General features: G+C 45.2%; 2 protein-coding genes across 12 annotated transcripts in view; both read right to left on the bottom strand.

The window, feature by feature from the left end:
• Positions 1–2,313, bottom strand: part of IL17RA (interleukin 17 receptor A) — a 47,904-nt gene extending 45,591 nt beyond the window's left edge. Inside the window, exon 1 of the mRNA XM_006135462.4 lies at positions 2,146–2,313. Within this exon, the coding sequence (XP_006135524.4) occupies positions 2,146–2,259 (114 nt within the window). The 5' untranslated portion in view covers positions 2,260–2,313. The remainder of the gene's footprint in view (positions 1–2,145) is intronic.
• A 6,823-nt stretch (positions 2,314–9,136) lies between these two features.
• CACNA1C (calcium voltage-gated channel subunit alpha1 C) overlaps positions 9,137–20,778 on the bottom strand; it is a 630,647-nt gene continuing 619,005 nt past the window's right edge. For 10 of the 11 annotated variants that reach the window (XM_089769299.1, XM_075896596.2, XM_075896623.2 and 7 more), the window contains 3 exons: positions 20,180–20,283; positions 16,671–16,997; positions 9,137–16,387 (listed from right to left, as the gene is read on the bottom strand). In XM_089769299.1, coding sequence (XP_089625425.1) covers positions 16,091–16,387; positions 16,671–16,997; positions 20,180–20,283 — 728 coding nt within the window. In that variant the 3' untranslated portion in view covers positions 9,137–16,090. The remainder of the gene's footprint in view (positions 16,388–16,670; positions 16,998–20,179; positions 20,284–20,778) is intronic. The other variant, XM_075896633.2, reaches the window with a different exon arrangement.

The raw sequence follows: 20,778 nt of genomic DNA, 5'->3' as shown, positions 1-20,778 counted from the left end.
GAACATTTCCATAGGCAATCTATTTCAAAGTATCCCTATGTAATATTCATGAAAAGCATGGTGTTCAAAACTGCGATCTGTGCAGCTGCCTCTGTCTCAGTGAAGCATTACAGAATTTGAGCACCATCACTGCCTACTAATTCAGTCCCAAACCAGGCTTCCTTTAGGGTTTCCAGACGCTAACTGACTAAATGGAAGAAACCCTAGTTGCTTACCATAGTAAATGTGGTTCTTTAAGATGATTTGCCCATGTTAAAACACTAAAGCACATAAATGCCATTAGTACCTATGAAACAGTGCTAGTTGGATTCACTTGCTACTGTCTCATCCTTCTCTCTCACTCTAGGTTTCCTTACCTGGTACTAATGGCATTTACCTGGAGACAAGTTACTTAAAAAATGGGGAAGGTGGGCCAGGGGGCCAGATAAGGGTAACCAGATGTCCTGATATTATGGGCTTTGTCTTATACATGCAATATACCTTGAAAAAGGTATTCTGATTTTTCACACTTGCTGCTTAGTCGCTCTTGGGTTCATCCATATGAGTGAATTATTCTCTCACAATTACTCACATGAATCCTTAGCAGATTAACAACCACTAGTGACTTCCCAAAGCTGCTGTTTATTATAAGTTTCTAGAAACGTTCTTTCCTTAAAATGGACTCACTATGAATAATTTTCAAAGAAAAGTATGTTTTCTAACACACAAGAATATTGATTCAAGACCACAAAATGACATGGAGAGATTAAATTGATTTTAGGGAAAGATTTGGTACTAATACACTCACAGCTAGGGCTTCTCATAGCTTTACCACTCAGCTAATTTTCCCCTGCTATCCAGAAATTTTTGAAGTGGCCCCAGGGCTACTCCAGAAGGGGCGGGGCCTCAAGCAGAAGGGGGCAGAGCCAGGATACTCCCAGGCTTCCCCACCCCCAGACCATCATTGGTCTGGGGGTGGGGAAGCACTTTTGCATCCCCTCCCAGGTTCCCCCTAGGCACCCATGCCTCTGGTGGTGGGAGGAGGCTTCCTGTGCTCCTCCATCTCCAGGCCAGTCAGGGCCTGTGGGTGGGCCTCCTTCTGCCCTGCCAGGAACACGTGGTGCTTCTAAGCGCCACACACTCCTGGCACAGCAGGAGCAGGGCAAAGGAAACTTTGCATGATCCCCCCACCACTAGGCCAATTAGGGTTTGGGGGGGTGGGAGAGCACCCAAAGTCTCCTCCTGCCCCGCCAGGAGTGCGCGGTGCCTCCTAGGAGGGCAGAGGAAACTTTGTGCGCTTCCTCCATCCCCAGAACCTAATTGGCCTGGAGGCAGGGGAGCAGCAGGGCCTCCGCAGGCCAGATCCAGCCCATGGAGGCCCTTTTGCTCACCCCTGATATAAAGGAACATTACACAGTTGCTGCAGGGTATGAGAGATCTGGAAAGGGAGTTTGGGATGGCAAGTGTTTCTGAGAGACCCTCTGAAGTAGTGGTCTACAATACAGATATGTCTGAAAATCATTTAAAAGCCACCTGTCACAGACAAATGATTTTTTCCTGGGCTTTTGGAAGATTATTCAAAAACAAAGCAACCACCCCACTTTGTATACAGATCCCATTCTACTAATACTTGCACTTCAATGGGACTTTCCACCGGTGGCTGTCTCAGGTCTGGACAGAAATTTCAGATGAGATGGGGTCCCCCGAGGCAGAGTTTCAGACCAAAACTTTAAAAAGCAGTCAGTGAGCGTGGGTGTCTAAACTTGGGGGCAGGCCACGCCTAATTTTCGGAGGCACTACCCTGAACACCAGCAGCTCCCAAAAGTGGGCGACGAACCCTTCTGAAAAAATCAGACTCTGCAGGGACCCCACAACCCGAGTCCCTCCCAAGGCAGCAGCCACTCGATGACGGGCGTGTACTCAAAGGTCACACGGAGCAAGTAAGTGATGGGACGGGCGAGTGAGGGCAGCGCCCGGGCTACTCCCACCCCCGGGCTCCAGCAGGTGGGGCTCACGGCGGACTCGTGGTGCGGGGGGCGAAGGACCAAATCCCCAGGGGCAGCCAGGCGGGGGGGACACACCCCGGGACTCCGGCCCGTGGCCCCGCCCAGGGCTCCCCACCCGGCCCCGCGGTCGCTCGCTGAGACCCGCCCGCGCGGCTCTTACCGGCTGCGAGCAGTCGAGGGGCGGCGGGGCGCTGAGCAGCAGCCGCAGCCCCGGGGTCCCGGGCACCAGCAGCAGCAGCAGCAGCAGGAGAAGCGGCGCAGCCGCCCGCCCCATGGCACCCGCCCGGCACCCAGCGGCTCCGGCTTCCGGAGGGGGCGGGGCCGGCGCTTACCTGAGGAGGAGCAGGGGGCGGGGCCTCGGAGCCGGAGGGGGCAGCACCTAGCCGAGGAGGAACCGGGCGAGGGGCGGGGCCTCCTGGCGAAGGGCGGGGCCAGAATGTCGTGGCGGGGTCAAGAGGCAGCTCTTCGGCACCGGTCGGGCTTGTGGAGCTGGGGCGAGGAGAAGCTCAGAGGCGCGCGCGTGTGTCCTGTGCCTGTCTGCCTGTCTGCCTGTCCTGTGCCTGCCTCTGTGTGTGTGTGTGTGTCCTGTGCCTGCCTCTGTCTGTCTGTCCTGTGCCTGCCTCTGTCTGTCTGTGTGTCCTGTGCCTGCCTCTGTGTGTGTCCCTGTGTCCTGTGCCTGTCTCTGTCTGTCTGCCTGTCTGTGTGTCCTGTGCCTGCCTCTGTCTGTGTGTCCTGTGCCTGCCTCTGTCTGTCTGTCCTGTGCCTGTCTCTGTGTGTGTGTGTGTCCTGTGCCTGCCTCTGTCTGTCTGTCCTGTGCCTGCCTCTGTCTGTCTGTCTGCCTGTCTGTCTGTCTGTCCTGTGCCTGCCTCTGTCTGTCTGTCTGTGTCCTGTGCCTGTCTCTGTGTGTGTGTGTGTGTGTGTGTGTCCTGTGCCTGCCTGTCTGTCTGTCCTGTGCCTGCCTCTGTCTGTCTGTGTCCTGTGCCTGCCTCTGTCTGTCTGTCTGTGTCCTGTGCCTGTCTCTGAGTGTGTGTGTGTGTGTGTCCTGTGCCTGCCTGCCTGCCTGCCTGCCTGTCTGCCTGTCTGTCTGTGTGTCCTGTGCCTGCCTCTGTCTGTCTCTGTCTGTCCTGTGCCTGCCTCTGTCTGTCTGTGTGTCCTGTGCCTGCCTCTGTGTGTGTCCCCGTGTCCTGTGCCTGCCTCTCTGTGTGTGTGTCCCTGTGTCCTGTGCCTGCCTCTGTCGGTCTCTGTCTGTCTGTCCTGTGCCTGCCTCTGTGTGTCTCCCCGTGTCCTGTGCCTGCCTCTGTGTGTGTGTGTGTGTGTGTGTGTGTGTGTGTGTGTGTGTCCCTGTGTCCTGTGCCTGCCTCTGTCGGTCTCTGTCTGTCTGTCCTGTGCCTGCCTCTGTGTGTGTCCCTGTGTCCTGTGCCTGCCTCTGTCTGTCTGTCTGTGTCCTGTGCCTGCCTCTATGTGTGTCCCCGTGTCCTGTGCCTGCCTCTGTCTGTCTGTCTGTGTGTCCCTGTGTCCTGTGCCTGCCTCTGTCAGTCTCTGTCTGTCTGTCTGTCCTGTGCCTGCCTCTGTGTGTGTCCCTGTGTCCTGTGCCTGCCTCTGTCTGTCTGTGTCCTGTGCCTGCCTCTATGTGTGTACCCGTGTCCTGTGCCTGCCTCTGTCTGTCTGTGTGTCCCTGTGTCCTGTGCCTGCCTCTGTCAGTCTCTGTCTGTCTGTGTGTCCTGTGCCTGCCTCTGTGTGTGTGTGTGTGTGTGTGTGTGTGTGTGTGTGTGTGTTTGCGCGCCCGCGTCCGTGTATGTATCCATGCTAAAGGCAAAACTTAAAAAACAACAAATAGTCTGGTAGCACCTTCGAGACTACAAAACATGTAGCTGGTATCATGAGCTTTCCTGGGCACAACTCACATCAGTGCATAGCTGTTTACATGACTCACCATAAGCCTGGGCACATCAGTTAATCCTAATGGTTACACATACTCCTCCCTTGCTGCCTCTGTAGGGTTATGTCTACACTCGCGGCTTCTTGCGCAAGTATGGCCATTCTTGCACAAGAATCCACAGAGCATCTACACTGCCCGCCCACTCTTGCGCAAGGAAATTTACAGTATGACGTGTTAAGAGAGGGCTTCCTGTGCAAGAGCTATGCTCTTTTTTAAAAGGTGTAAGCCCTCTTGCGCAGGAGCTCTTGCACAAGAGAGCAATGTGGACACTCGGCAGGGATTTCTTGCGCAAGAAAGCCCTATCGCTAAAATGGCTGTCGGAGCTTTCTCGCGTAAGAGAGCGTCCATACTGCCATGGGTGCTCTTGTGCAAAAGCACAGCGTGCACATGGCAGTGTGGACGTTTTCTTGCGCAAGACTTCTTGCACAAGAACCTTAGCGCAAGATGTTCTTGCACAAGAAGCTGCGAGTGTAGACATAGCCTATGTGACAGAGGCAGCAGCTCTGGCAGGAAACCAACTTTCAAGCCAGCTCCCTTCACATACCAGCTCCCTCCTGTCTCCTCCTCCCCCATGTAAATGTGTAACCACCGAAAAATTCAGTGGTTACATGGTTATAACAATAAACATTTAACATCCCTTCCGTGCTGTGCTGTGCCGGTCTCTGTGTGTGTCCCCATGCTGTACGTACATACGTGTGTGTGTGTGTGTGTGTGTGTGTGTGTGTGTGTGTGTGTGTGTGTGTGAGAGAGAGAGAGAGAGAGAGAGAGAGTGTCCCCATGCGGCTGTGCTGTGCCTCTGTGTGTATGTGTCCTTGCTGTACCTGTTTGTGCATGTGTCCATGCAGCTGTCTTGGGCCTGCCTCTCTGTGTGTGTCCCTGGTGTACTAAGGATGTTAAATTGTGATTAATTTACTAGTCGAGTAGTTGATGGAATTTCCATCGACTACTCGACTAGTTGATAGGCACTTTCACATCCCTCCTTTGAAATATACAAGAGCCCAGCTCTTGTACATTTCAAAGGAGGAATATGGAACACCATGTGCAGCCTGGGGCCAGCGGGTAGTCCTGCTGACTCCGGGCTGCATGCAGGTACCAGCTTTAAAATGTACAAGAGTCCCCAGTGGGAGCTCTTGTGCATTTCAAAGTGGAAGTGCACTCATGGAACCCGGAGTCAGTGCGGGACTCAGAGTCCCCTGCTGACCCTTGGCTCCATGTTGCACAGCCGATTTGAAATGCCACGCAGAGATCGTGGTCAGCGGGGGACTCCCACAGAGCTGGGAATCAGCTGTGAAGCACTGCCCTGTGAAGTACCTCCTTCTCCCCCTTTGCTGCCTCTATCTGATAGAGGCAGCGGGGCGGGGAGAGGGGGGAGGATTGACTAGATGACTGACTATCCGATAAGCATTTGCTTATCAATAGTCGACTAATCTTTAACATCCTTATTCTGTACCTGCTGTGCCCGTCTGCCATACTGGTATTTGTCTGGAGGGTGGTGCAGTGCTCTTGCGTGACTGTCTGTTGGTGCGTGTCTTCCAGGTAGCTGGGAGGTGGAGAATGCAGAGCTGAGACAGGGGCACTGTGCTGCTACTGCCATAGAAAGCCACTGGAGCTGAGGTGGGTGGGAGGCGATGCCTTTGTGTTTGAAAGGTACACCATGTGGTCATCCAACATGGGCTTTGTACTGTCATGGAGGTAGACAAGGCTTCTGCCACACCACATCTAGACATTCTCTCACACGCCATGTGCTCTGGGGTCACCCATCTCAAGAGTATTGCTGTCCTGGGGAGATGAGGGAAGGGGAGATCCTATGCTATGCGCTCACACAGGAGCAGCTCAAATCTGGCTTGAGGGGTGTCCCAGAGTACAAATCTGTTCTGAAATTTTTTCCAGACATATAATTTGTTTCTGGGAATATGTTATTTTTAAACATGTTGTCACTCCATCCACTGAGACAGTCCCCTCCCTTCTTTCTGGTCCTGGAATAGGCATTCTTCTTGCCCCTCGCTCCAACCCATGTTTGCATAAGGAAGTGGTGGAGTGACCATGTTTTGAAAATTACCTTGTATTTCAGTAGCAATGTAGACTCCAGTAAAAGTTGCCTGCTGGCTGAGCCTACTGAGTATTCACTCTCCACACATCTAACAGGTAAACAATGAGCTGATGAATTGGTCATCCTTTTCAAACAGTTCATTGTAAATCTCTGGGGAAGAGGAATATTCTGGAGGCCCTGACACTGAATCCTGTAAGATTCCAAAGGTAGTTAGTGTGTTTATATTCAGTTGCAAAGAGAAAAACACAAGATAAACATATAGCAATGTCCTTTGTGTATTCATGGTGTATTGATGTGGGGAAAGAAAACTTGGCTAATGAGAGGTAACCATTGCTGTCATAGTAAACATAAAAATATCCCTGAACCAAAATGCTAGATCTAACACTGCTGAATTATGGGGATGGCCAAAATCCAAACCTGGTATCAGAGCCAAATTCTCCAAATTACCCTTCTATATTATGAAACAAATGAATACCCCAGATCCGAACTACATACCAGCAAACTCAATCCAGAGATTAATTTAGGGCCTGATTCTTCACTGCCATGCATCCTGTGTAGTTAATTATTCTTGTGCAAGGTGGGTGTAAGATGCAACCATTCGGATTGCATAGCATGTTAAACTTTGTTTAGGTACAAGTGACAACAGAAAGTGCAAGGAAGTGGTAAATAAAGCCTTTTATATCTTCAACCTACCCAAGAAAAATATACACAAGCTGAAATTCTCACCAGCTAACTATTGTTTGGTCTGTATTGCCCACATATAGTCAAAACGAAACATTTGTTTTATTCAGTTTATTAAAATGAATTTATTGCTCATGCTAAATGCTGTCCTGACAGTGCTGGAGTCTGAAGTTCTCTAGCATCACTGCAAACTTTCTCATACTGTACCCATGCGCATTACCTCTCAAATGGAAGACCCACTTGAGGGCTGAAAGAACAGATTAATCTCTGTTCATTTAGCCCTCAGCCTTTCTGTGGCGATTGCAAATAAAAGTGCCAATTAGTGCGAATTTGTGGTTATGCTGGGAATGCAACTTTGCTGAGAGCACAATTCATGGAGACCGACAGTCCTCAGATAGTAATCACTCTCAGAGCTGTTGGCTTTGTTGTTTCCTGCTAACTCTGACCATAAAATGCCCATTGGTAGAAGGAGCAAGCCAGAGTACTGCCAAGCTATCAAAGGCTGGAGTGCCTAGGGGAAAGATATATTAGTATACAACTTCATGCAGATTTCAAACTGGCCATCCTGTGACAGAGGCTAGCCAGAGGTGGACTCTCGTTTTCACTTTATACCTCAACTTTTGCTGTAAACTTTGAATTAGTTTTGTATTATATACATATTATTGCTTGAAGGAGGATTGTCATGTGACTAAACTGTGGGGCTGAAAAGTCATAGAGCTGGCTTCTGTTCTTGAGTTTGTCACTGACTTCACGTGTATCCTAAGGGAAGTCACAACTTCTCTGGGACTATTTTCCCATCAGTAAAATGAGGATATAACAATCTCTTTGAGGCAGCATGAATTTTAATTCATAAATATTAAAGTGGTTTGAGGTCCCCAAGTGGAAGGTATTATGAAAGCACATAGTAGGATACTCCCTATGGGTGCATCTACACAGCACTGTAACTCAAAATAAAATACACAATTTGCATAGCTCACATTGCGTATCTTATTTCAATGATATTTTGAAATAGCTTATTTCATCATTTGGTGCTGTCTACACAGCACAAAATTTTGAAATAAAGTGCTGTTCTGAAACGTCCCTTACTCCTTGGGCACCAGAATAGGGAGCCCAAAATAATGGGCTTGCTGTGAAGACACGGGATAGCTATTTCGGGGTACCCCAAAATAGTGTTTAAGTGTAGATGTACCCTATGGAAGGGAGTAACTTTCAGTGCTTTTAGTTCACAAGTGCATGTGCTAACCTTTTAGCTGATGTACATGGAGTTTCTCCCACTCCCACAGGTTTTGCTTTGAGTTACAGGTCTGAACATGTCCTCAGCATTAAATTCAAACTTTCCTCCCTCCCATCTGAGGAAGTAAGTTGTAGCTCACAAAAGCTTATGCACTAATATCCTAATAAATTTGTTAGTCTTTAAAGTGCCACCAGACTCCTTGCTGTTTTTGCTGAAACAAACTAACTTCTCCGAAACCATTCTAAACCTTGGAGTTTCATATGGTTTTACATGGAAACCATACACATCACATGGTTTCAGTGATGAACCATAACCTGGCTCACCTGATCTTGACATGGGTCCCAGATAAATGAACTTTTCAACAAATTGTAGCTGAATGTTGGAGTTGTTATGGAATTTGCAACCAAGCCAGTTTATCATGGTTTTGTGGGGCAAGTTTCTAACACAAAGCCAAAATTAGTCCTTGGATAAGTAAATACCACTTGATTGATTTCAGTGACATTAGATCAGCTATGCTAGGGGTGAGTTTGGACTCTCTGTTCCTCTTCCTCATTCTCATGCTGCAATACAAGGCCAGTGGTTATACTGAAGACCCCTCCCCCCATTTGCAGCCTTTGGTTACCACAATCAGAGGCTATTTATAAACAGTTCAAGCAGAATCACAGATTATTTTTGGAGAAGAATGTTCTGAATCACTTTGCAATACAGTGGCTGTAATTACCTATGGTTTATAATACAGTGATTGTAATTACAATGCTGTTCCACTGGAATTATAAAAAAAAATTGCAGGATAGTTATGCCACAAATTCATATAATCAGTAAGCTAAATAGGTGACTGAATTACTTATTAACACTGTTTGTTTTATGCTCCAGGTATTCTTTTCATTGTAATTATGATGAAACCATACATTTTGATATATATGTAACACAAAATCCTGTAGCCAGAAGGTTAACTACATTGGCTACACTTTAAAACCAGACTTTATAGAGTAACTACAATGTAATTAGAGACATTCCACAGTAAAATAGAATGGATTTTTCTAGGGTGATATTTATCAGGCTATTCTGTCACTACCAAGGAGCCAATTTTGCAAACCCTTAAATCACACAAGTAATCCCATTAACCTCAATGTGACTATTCAAGTGAATAAGGGCTTGCAAGCACTTGGCTTGTTTTTAGACACTGTTGAGAGAAGGGGATGGGTGTGTAAAAGAAACTATGATAAAATTTACAGATACTAAACCAATCTAGACATTGTTTAGAAATTTATTAGCAATTTTTAAAATAACATCATTCCTTAGATAAAAATGCAATCTTACAGGAATATACATTTGTCCCACACAGAGATGACCCTATCGCTCACTTGTGGGCCATTCGCTCTAACTTTTTGTCGTTGAGTTTTAAAACGTGCGAGAGGGCAAGCCGGACTCTGGCACCGATGACAGGCGTACACTTATGGTTACAAACTGTACAGCATTATTTACAAAAGCATTTCTGTGGTTTCATGAAACCTGGGTATAAAATTGTGGGATATGGTAAAGAGCTAGTACTGGGAAGGGCTTCAGTGAAGATGGTATGGACACTGGTGGTGGAGAGGTGTGTGGAGAGGAGGCTTACATCTGGGGTGGCGTGTACCTAGAACGTTCATTTCACAGCATTGGGTAATTAAAATGGAAGGCAAAACACTTACATTTATCAACATTTATAACTGATGTGGCCCAAGCACGAAATGATGCTCAAGTGCTGAGCCTGAGAGATGCTAAGCAACCAAATCTTCCTCGGAAGCCAATGGGAAATACGTGTGCTTAGCACCTTGCAGGATCAGTCCCCAAATTAATCAGATACAGGCAAGGACATACCCACCTCTGCCTTGTAAAGTCCTGATCTTGCAGTCTTTAATCACTGAAGTCAAAGGGGCTTTATCTTGAGTATGTACTACAGGATCAGGCCCCAAACTATGTTTTCATCTCTTGAACTGAGCTGGATTCCTGCCAGATTTCACCCCCCAGATAGCTTTTCCCTTGTTGTTTTCTTGTCTCACTCATTTGGAGGGAGTCTCCCTCATTTTGAATTCATTTGTTAAGGCAGTTTTAAAAGTATTTCTCTTGGGTGATTCAGCATGTTGCAATGCGATATTCAAAATCTCACTTTATCTTTCCCCATTCAAATGGTCATAGCTGTACACCCTGCATCTGGCACTTCCACGAGGTGTCATGGAATTGAGAGGTTTTAAGGAAGATTGGATACTAACCAAGAGCAAACTGACCCAGGAGTCTCTCTGGGAAACAGGTTACATTTTGCCTGGCTGGACAACAATTCAGGACATTTATCATATAGGTGAGAAGACTAGTGGCAGGTGGGCTCTGTACTAACTAGGAGAAGTTGAGCAGATTACTGCATAGGAAGGAGGCTGTTTGAAGACTGGGTGAGAATCTGTTCTAGGAAAGAGGCATGTCTGCCTTGGTCTGTGCTTGTAGCATAGCATTTGGCCTATGACCCAGCCAGTCTGCTCCTGGGCTAAGTGAAAGCAGTGGCTGAATATGATGGCCCTCAGGGTAAATGGAAGCAAGTTATCTGAGTGAGATGGAATAAAGAAGCAAGCACAATGTGGAAGGATTGTGGGATATTTATTTTTGCCTCCTGTTAAGTCATTCGTAATGCTGAAGTAGATATATGCCTACAGCAGTTTGCTTACCGAAGAGGCACTTTCGGGGTAGCCCTTTAGACAGGACTATTTACTTCTAAAGAGGGTCTGCTCTTTATCCTCATCTTGAGCAAAATTTCCCCAAGGTGGAAAGAACAGGGGATTTGAACTGGACACTGAATTTAATATCAGGAGATACATTCATCCCAGTGTGATACCACAAGCCCTCTTTGTCTTAAGTTAGAGACCAGTCTGTTTTTAGTTCTGTAATGTGCATCTCACTGCTGTGCAGCCATTCTTACCTCACCCACATCAGACCCTGTGTAGCAGGGAGGTTATACGGCTCTTACTGTAAGATCGTCAGAAACAAAGCAGCAGCAGAGGGACCCTCTTGGGAAGAACTGTTTTGATTCCTTGGCTTATTAATTAAAGTGGGAATTAATCTATTTTACCAAGCCAACTAGAATCAGATTTTAGAATAAAAATGAAAAACCCAGACAGCTCTTGTAAATGCAACATTTATATATATGGACTCCTTCAGGGATGAAAATAAACGAAGAAAAAAAATTTCTGGGCCTGATCCCGACTTCTGTGTTATATCAGTATAACCTCATTAGCTTCAAATGAATTATACTCGATTTACAGTGGGGTTAGAGAGAGGTGTTTTAAATCATTTCACTGGAATTATGGTTTTCCTTTTATGCACTACAATCTCAAATATCTGAACCTATCAAAACTCACAACTATCTGAAGTAGATTCAAGTTCCCTGGTAGATGTTAATTACTTTAAAATCCCTTGATTTCCAAACTTCTTACTCAGTGTCCAATACAACACTTGGATGGTCAAGGCTGTATTGTGGGTATATATTACACAGTTCTATCCAAATGTGGCTGCTTCATTAAAGAATATCCTCTAGTTCACTGATTAATTTTTACATCTTTATATAAGAAGCAAGAGGCCTCCAACTGCATGTAAAAAACATGTTAGCGACCTGACTGGCTTATGAGTCTGTCACCTTGTGGGATTGTGTCTGTGTGCAAACATGCATACATTTCACACAGCCGTCTGAAACTAGCAGTCAGAAAAGACACAGGAGCCTGGCTGAGACCCATACAACTGTTATATTGGCGTCAGTCTAAAGAAAGCAATGATACATTGCTTTGAAAATTATCAAGAAATGTAAAAAAATGCATTTGCCCTTTTTGTTGTTGTTGTTGTCATCGTAGTCATCGAGGGGGGCAGGGTTTTGAGTCAGAAAATAAAGCAGAAATAGAGGTGATTCTGTACATGGCGCTCCTTCAGCTGTCTTTCCAGACTACGGAGCGGTCAGGAAGGGGAATGAAACAGGTTAAACCTCTCAAGGTAGCAGCAGCATCTATATCACCACCATCATCATCATTCATATGTCCAGCTGAAGAGGCAGATGATGCAGAAAAGGTCTGTTGGATAAGGAAACTCCAGCTCTGGATCATTAGTCCCACTTTTTCCATCATGGCAGCCACACAGAATAAAGAAGAAAAAAGAAATGCATCCAGTGTGACCTGCTTGGTACGGCCTAGAATAAAGACCAGGGTGATGAGAGAGCAGGTTTGTTGTTTTGTAAGAAATGTCTTTAGTCTGCAGCGCACTGTTAGCAAGCTGCAAATCAACCTCACTCCTCAATCGGTAAAGATACCAAGACTATTTTCCCCAAACTCCTCAATCATTAATTTTTTCAGTGTTTCCACCCACAGCACATTGATTGTACCTGACGCTAGCTCCAATACACAGGGAAAGGAAGGATTCTCCAGGGAACCAAACCTGCCCTCTTCTCCCCACCATGGCCCAGACCCTGCCCCGCTTGAAGGAGGCAGTAGCTCTTTGCTCAGACCTATTACAATCTGTGTGTCAGTAAGTATCTACATGAAATGCCACCTTCCACAGAGGATGAAATTTATTACAGCTGGCATCAGCAAGTTCTGGTTTTAGTACCACTCCTCAATTATCAATATCATCTTCATCTGCATTGTCCTCTTTGCATATGGATTTAAATCCGTGGGATGTAGGGGACTGTGCAGTAGAGAGATGGGGGTTTTCCAGCCCTCTGCAAGGTCTGATCACTGAGGGAACAGGCAGTGTTCAGAGAAGGATGTAGATGATGTAAGCTTCTTCCTCGAGCCTGAGACCAAATCTTAAGAGCAAATGAGCATCTTGAGCTCCAGCTGACTTCAAGACAGACAAATTCACTAGCTTGATTTTTCAGAGGTGATGAGCACCAACAATTCCCACTAAATGTGGGTCAAATAAACTATTCAGTACAAGACAGCGCATTAGGGAGACTCTACCACCCGAATCCCTCTCAGAAATAGATGATTAGGCCTAGGGCTACTTTATTTTCAATAGCACTGGCCCTATGCACCAGAGCACTAAAACTGGAGAACCTTCAAAACGTGCGGAAGTTTGATTTGGATTAGGTAAGTATCCAGAAGTCGAACTCGGAACCCATATGCAAGTCATGGGCAAAATTACCTGAGATTTTGTCTCAGCACTGGCTTGATTGATGCCTATGCCTAATTTTGCCTACATCAGCCTTGAGTAAGGATTTCAAGACTTTGACCACTCACTACCACCATGTGTACCTAACCTGATGCAAGCTCCTTTGGTTGAACTCTCTTAAGAAGAGGCTTTTCCTTGTAAAATACCCAGGACATCTTGAAGTGCTGCTAGCCACTCTATAATACCACTGACAATACAATACCATCAAAAATATCCCTTTAGTTCTTCTTTAGGCCCCGTTCAAAACCAGGAAAGCATAGATGTGCATGAAAAATATAAACAATACACTTAATAAATTTAACATTTTCACATCTCAGAATAAGCTTAAATTATGGATGGACGTTTGGTTCTGATTTTTTGGAGTCAGATCATTCTTCTTTATTCAGTACTGACTGATCTGTAACTCCAGGATCCATCTGGAAAATGGAGCAAAACTAGCGGGAGTTTTAGACCAAGACAGCTAAGTTTCCACATGATGCAGTTTCAAATGAAGATCCATTTCCAAGGAAAATCCATTATGTTTGTCAATAGTAAGAGACAACAGGAGGGATAAGAAGAAGTTTAGATTCAATAACAGGTTGAGATGGGCAGGAGTCATAGGGCCATTGGCTTCAATGGAGTTATGCTGGATTTAAAGCAGTATCGCTGAGGCCCAGAATCTGAGTTTATAAACTCAGGTACGGGGAGAATTATGCGATTACACATTGGAGTGCAAAATATGTCACAAAACCTCAGTTTCTCTAGCTAAGAGCAGTACCAGAGCAATTCTGTTGAGTAAGAATTCAGAAGTTTTTCACCTCACCCAGGAATATCATTATTCCAGAGCTAGATTATTTTCCCTAGCTAATGACTCTGCCTCTCACATTTGCTTGTCATGTGCCCCAAGGAAACTCTATTACTGATAACCAAGAGTTAGAGATTCAGTGGAAGAAATATGAAATTACATAATACAATCCCATCTCCTCAGAGTTGCTGGTGCCAGCTTAGTTCCTAGAAATCTTACCAGATCATCTTGTCATACAGATTCTGCCACTCTAATGAGGAGCAATATTGAGAGAATCTGAGCAAAGGGAACAGGATGAAGACTGGATAAAATGTCCTGGTCTCAGGAAGCAAGATACTCTACTCAGAAATTAATTATGCATGTTTAAGGGAGTGAGGAAAAAGGAAAGTGAACACAAGATATGCAAAATCAGTAACGTTCAATCTGTCAGTGGATTGCAAAATAGTTACTTACACTAGGTACACTTTGTTCATTGTACAAATTAAAAAATGAAAAAAAATATTTAGTACCCATTTCCCCAACCACACGTAGAAAAGCACTTAAAGTTCAAAGGTAAAGCTTGGCACACTCCAAATACGAAATGATTTACTTTACATGCAGCAAAATATACAAGAAGTGATTTTTTAAAACAAACTTAATTCAATTCATTATATTCGCTTGGCACAATTGCAATTCATTTTAAAAAAATATTTGAAAAATACTGAAACTGACCTGAATTCAAGTATTACGGTTTCTTCAACAGAAACATTATCAATGCAATAAAACATCACACGGAATATATCGAAGCGTAACTCCTTCTCACTTTAGTTTGTTTTTCCCCTTAATTTTGTTTCTATACAGTTTTAATGCCAACACAACTCACAATTGTATTTTAAAATTAATATTATTGCATTGTTTTTGCATATCTTGTGGAACAGAAAATGCAAAGAGTTACTGATTCCCCTTTCAAAAGCAGAGACAGTGGTTTATTTTTGCATTCAAATGGCCCCAGATACAGATCTCCTGCAGGTAAAACCAGGAAGTGGAGAACTGTATGCACTTATACACACATACACACACACACTCAGTGCCGCTCACACTCTCACTCACAGAAATACTTAGCACTAAAAAGAATCCAAATCAATCACTCGAATGTGCAAGACTATATCAAGTGCATTGCCGACTATCTTTAAATTATAAAACAACAACGAAAAAGGAGATTTCAATTACTATCAAATTAAATTATAAATTCTTGGTGTACATAATGGTCAGTAAAACTTTTCTAGCCTTATATCTTCTATCAAATTCCAATGGAGAAAAAATAGTTTAAATAATACAATGTAACCAAACCCATTTAACATTTGCAGGTGAAGACAAAACAGAACAAAACAAAAAAAGGTAGGTGATTACAAAACGTTGTAAACACTCCTTTCTCCCCTCTCCATTCAAAACAAAACAAAAATATCCAAAATAAAAATTAGAACATGCTTTCAAGAAAATATCAAACTGCAAAAACAAGGAGAGATCTACATAAGCCCATCACCACCTCACTTAGAAAAGGGCAGGTTGCCTCAGCTCTACTCGACAGAGCTTGCTACCTGCTCTGACTGGTTGGCACAGCTGGCTGTCTGAGCTCTGATTGGTTGGCAGACATGGCTACCTGAGCTCTGATTGGCTGGCAGAGACCACTGCCTAGAAATCTCTGCATTCAAGCAGTGTTGCCATCTGCCTCTCAGGTACCCTAAGGCTTCTTCTGCTTCCTCCTCCCCAACAAGGTCCTGGAATCCACAGCAGAAGAAGTCCACCATTCTATTCCAAATCAAAAGGGCCTTGGCTTTAAGGAGACAGTGAGGCTCATACAGAATATGTGCAAAATGATTTTTACAAGCAAAGTTGAAAGACACCCGTTTGATGCAGGGTCCTTTTGGCTAGGGCCATCCACAGGAAGCTGAGGTTCTCCTTCGCATTCGGGAAGCAGCCATCGTTCCTTGTGCAGCGACTAAGAACAAGCAGAAGCTGGCTCTCCTCCTCCACCTCTTTCCCCTCCTCACTCTTCCTTCATGGACACATGCTGGGGTTGTATTCGCTCCTGAAAAGCTCTCTTACACCACCCAACTCTGCGACTCGTCCCAACAGAAATGAATGAAGAACGCTGTTCCGGTTACTCCAGGTCACGAGAACAGTGAGGCACTTCTGAAACAAACCCATTAGGAACATTGAAACAAATAAAAAACCAGCATCACTTCAGCCCTGGCAACTACAGGCTGCTGACATAAATCCTGCTGTCCTGGAGCTCTTCCTGACTTTTTCTACAATCCGGGCTCTGCACCTCTTCCTCTTCCTCTCCTGCACTGTCCTGCCCTGGGTCCCTGCAGTTAACAAAAGGCAAGAGGTTGCCATTGGGGCTCTGCTTGCTGTTACCATTGAGTATGTTGTCTGCTGCATTTTCCATCTCTTCTATTGTCATGTCACAGGCATCTGCTAGCTCGTGAGTTGTGACTTCAATGAACTTTGGATCTTGAGCAAACTGCATCAGTCCTTCTGAAATCAAGACCTTCAAAAGCAAGGGGGAAAACCAGAGACAGAACACACAGATAAAAATTAGTATTAGCATCATCAGACACATCACCCAGCCACCATCCCAGCTCCTGACTGGCCACTCCTTTTTCCCTCCCAAACCTCTCTCCCCACCTACTCACACCACCAAGCGCTGACTGGAGATGGTTACCAAAGCCCAGCACTGCTAACAATAATACTCTTACGGCACCTCTAACGATGACTCATTTCTAGTTGCTGTTGCAGTCATTCCCAGGCCCTCTGTAACTTTGTCAACTTACCGCTTCGACAAGGCTGCCAGCACTGCCGTGGAACTGCCTGCTGCTCCCTCCAGTCTGGGTGGGGACGGTGAGGGAGACCGGCCTGGCTCGCCGTGGGCTGCTGCAGCTGGTGCTGTCAGAATACCAGGAGCTGCAGTGTATTGATGGGAAGCTACTGTTGAGTTTCTCACTGGACTCCACTCCATCAAGCCGTAACGTTGGGATGGTTTTCTGCGGCCAGCCTTGGCTACAGGGTCCGGCAGGAGGGGTGGCACACAACCGGGGGGAGAAAGTTGCTGGGGAATGGCTTCTCTGGAGTAGGGGACTCAGCCCTGCCACTGCTAGTGCCTTTAGACAGAGAGAGGAAGAATGTATTACTAGCCAGCTCCGGAAAGCACGACTCAAATAACCAGGCAGTGGGGAATAAGTACAAGGATGGCTTGAATGAGTTTAAGCTAATTGGGAACCTAGGTGGATTGGCCTCTATAAAACACAGTTGTGATCAATAGAACAATGTTCTGTTTTCTATGGATCTAGTCTGTAAATATTATAAAGAGTCCATTAAAAAGGTTTATTTTGTTCTGGTGAAATGTGCCAGGTCGAGAGCTCTGGAGACCGACATCATCTATCCATGGAACAGGCACAGCATAGAGAGCAGCAGTGCACACTTCCCCCATGTAACCCTGTCACAGTGCTTGATTCTTGGACTGGAGGGACTACCATTTCCTAAGGAGACTGACAGAGTAGTTCATTTTACACATCCTTTAAATCTTTAACCCCTCTTTAGATCTCACCAACACATCATGTACTGATAATTGTGGCATTGTTTTTTGCTGATATGCACTCTAGAAACTGGCCTGAGATCAGGATCCCTCCCGTTTCTCCATGTGTATAATAAAATTTGTTACGTGCATCAAGGCATGTGCAGATGTGCATGACCAGCAGAAGCACATGCTGCTGGTTGCTGCCAGCTGTGAGTGCTATGCTAATCAACTGGGTGGCATTCGAATCTCTCCTGAGTGGTTGCCCACGCACCCAGCTTCGAGGGAACATTGCCTGAGACTATCAACTCATTTAATTTTGGTCTCCAATGACACTAAGGCCATGTCTGTACTTGCAAGCTTATGGCTGCACCGATACCGCTGTGCTGCTGTGAGATTGCTCAGGTAGCTACATTATGCTGATGGGAGAGAGCGCGCCTGCTGACATCATAAAACCAGCTCAATGAGCAGCAGTAGCTAAGTTGGCAGGAAAGTGTCTCCCATGGGCATAGCACTGTGCATGTGAGTGATTATGTCAACAAAACTTACATTGCTTGGTGAGGTTTATTTTTTCACACCTCTAAGCAACAAACATTTTGCTGGCTAGTGCTAGAGTAGACGTGGCATTGGTACTAACTTTTAGTAGTTATCTATTAGTGAAAGGATCAATATCCTATTATTATTACCCTGAGACAACCAGTCCCTCAGAAGAATTAAATACGTAATTCATGAGTCATGTAGTACCTTTCAGCTAAATAAGTGATTCAAAGAAAACCCTCTTTCCACAGAGCCAGAATCTGATACTTTGTCACCTGGAAAGATACTTATTTCATAAGTCAATAGGACAACTCAGAGAGTAAGGTACTACTCAATGTGAGAAAGAGAATCGAAGCCAGCCCAAAGAAAATAAAAAGGTGTGCTTTCTTACTACCTGTAAGCAGAAAGTTCCCTCATTAAGTTTCCAGTGCTCCTACCACTTAAATCAATGGCAACTGATATTAACATAAACAGGAATGGTTTCTAAATATGTGATGCTGATGATTTCAGACTAAGAAATGGGATAAGAGTCCTTTATTAGTGCCCTAGATCAGTTACTGAAACATTTCTCATAAAAGGGAAGAATTTTTAAAGGCACAAATGGCAGCTAATCGCCCACCTCCTGTTATGTCTCGAATGGGCACCTATCTGCTGTTTGGGCCTATAGAAAATCTCCCCCCAAAAGGCTTGATCCGGCAGTCTCTGTTCTTATAAGCAGTTCCATTAAATTGAACAGGCTGCAGAATGGGCTCTAGATTGGTTAGAAGCACAACTGAACTGATTCTTCAGCCTGTTGTAGAAATATAATCCGGGCCATACACTGATATAGACGGCAAGCTGTATTTCCAACCAGTACAGTACGGACCGTGTTGTTTGAAGGATACATGTGTATATCCGTCAGGTATCAATATGTGTGAGCATTCATATGAATAACTCCTCAAGTATTCACAATGAGAAGACTCCCTATAGTGTTTAATATCTAAAGGGAAATTAACAGATTGTTTATGATGAACAGTGCAAATCTTAATTTCGCCCATTGAAAGGGAGCGACAATCAATTTTACCAAACCCTGAAGACCATCATATATATAGTAGCCCAATGTCTGTGACTCTGTAACACTGAAATGCTGGCTGTTCCCTCTGGGCAGCGCTGTTGTCTCCTTGGCTGTTCCCTCTGGGTGGCGCTGTTGCCTGAGTCATGTCCTTTGCCTTCCGCTGTGGCACTTGGCTGACTTCTGGCCAAAGGACCACTTGCCCAGCTTGCTCCCCCGCGGCAGCCTAGCTGAGCGGCACAGAAGTCAGCCAAGCGCCACGGCGGGAGGCAAATGGGGATGGAGTGGTGACATACACGCCCAGAGGAGACAGAGGAGAGCAGAGAGAATGTGAGAGGCAGGAGGGGGAGAAGACAAAGAGAGAGACGGAGAGAGAGGCAGAAGGCGGAGGAGAGCTGAGAGAGAGAGGGGGAGGCAGTAGGAGGAGAAGAGAGAGAGAGAGAGAGACGGAGCGAGAGACCGGAGACTCAGGAGAGAAGACCGACATGGAGGAGAGACCTGAAAATCCCGTCTTATGACGGGCTAATTGGCTAGTATTATGATATTGGAGCTTTCTTGTAGCATGAACACCTATTACACTAGAGGGAATGTGGACAGGGTTGACTACTGGATTGATTTTTCTATCGCAGCACCATGAGTTCCTGTCAGTCAAAGAAATGGAGGACATTCTTTCACAATACAGTCTTCTTCAAGGCCTTTTTGCATTGGACTGTTGACCTATGTACTAAGCACTAAGTTGCTGTTTGTCTCTGCCGGGGCTTTAGAGAAACTGACTAGTTACACATAATCAGTTTACTTTTCAAAAATGATTTGCGTAACATTATTTTGGTTCTAAAGTAGAGATGGGTTCTCTCCATTTACTCACATTAATAGTCTCATCAAAGTCAATGAAGTTAAGTAGGATTTGGCTCTTTGTACCATGAGATGTTAGCTAGTCTCTGCCCCGATGTAAGTCATATATTGATTGATGTTGCTAATGTTGGAGAACATGTTCTAGTAGCTTTGTTCTGGGAGTTATGAAGACCCTGAAACCAGAAGCTAACAGGAGCACAAAACCAACTTTTGATAACATTGGCAAAAAATTATCTCAGGAAGATTTGCTAGTGGTGCCGTTGGAAACAGTGCAGATGTTAAATGGCCAGCTCGGTTGGTGGGCCTCAGCTTAATTAATTAAGTCTTACCTGATGGTGTACCAGATGCAATGGCAGAACTGTCTTCTGTGAGACATCGACGTCTTGGTTTTTCTGTCTCTTCAGACACTCCAAATGAAAAGATGCTCTTCGACCTGCAATGTCAATGGCACACAACTGAAATCACCATTCACGCCACACTACAGAGACACTCTGACCTGAGCATGCTATCAGTATGTAATATCTCTACGGGTACAGAGGAAAAAGTCCTCATTATAGGCCCTTATGCACTTGATACCTTGCACCTTGTATCTGAAAAACATTTTCAAGCACCATAAAGTCTGACCAACAGCCATGTTCCAAGATAGCTGAAAGCTTGCACATATTCTGGACAGGGATTTTTTTTAACAACAGTGCTACCAGAAACTGCTATTGCTGATCCTCTTAGTTATTCTAGAACAAGATTTCTGAATGGTGTGGCAAAAAGAGTAGTAATGGTGCTAGATGTGGAAATTACTCATGTTACAAGAAAATAAGAATTCACTGATGGGAGGGGGTTGGTACCTCTCTGAAACTGCATGAGTCAAAGGACCACATTTGACTTTAGTCTGCAGGTTCTTGGTATATATGCTTGTACTGAAATTCATCAT

The sequence above is a fragment of the Pelodiscus sinensis genome, chromosome 1, assembly GCF_052426305.1.
Source record: "Pelodiscus sinensis isolate ZL-2025 chromosome 1, ASM5242630v1, whole genome shotgun sequence".
NCBI lineage: Eukaryota > Metazoa > Chordata > Testudines > Trionychidae > Pelodiscus > Pelodiscus sinensis.
Note: the sequence above shows the minus strand (reverse complement) of the source record. Positions and strands in the feature narration are given on the sequence as shown.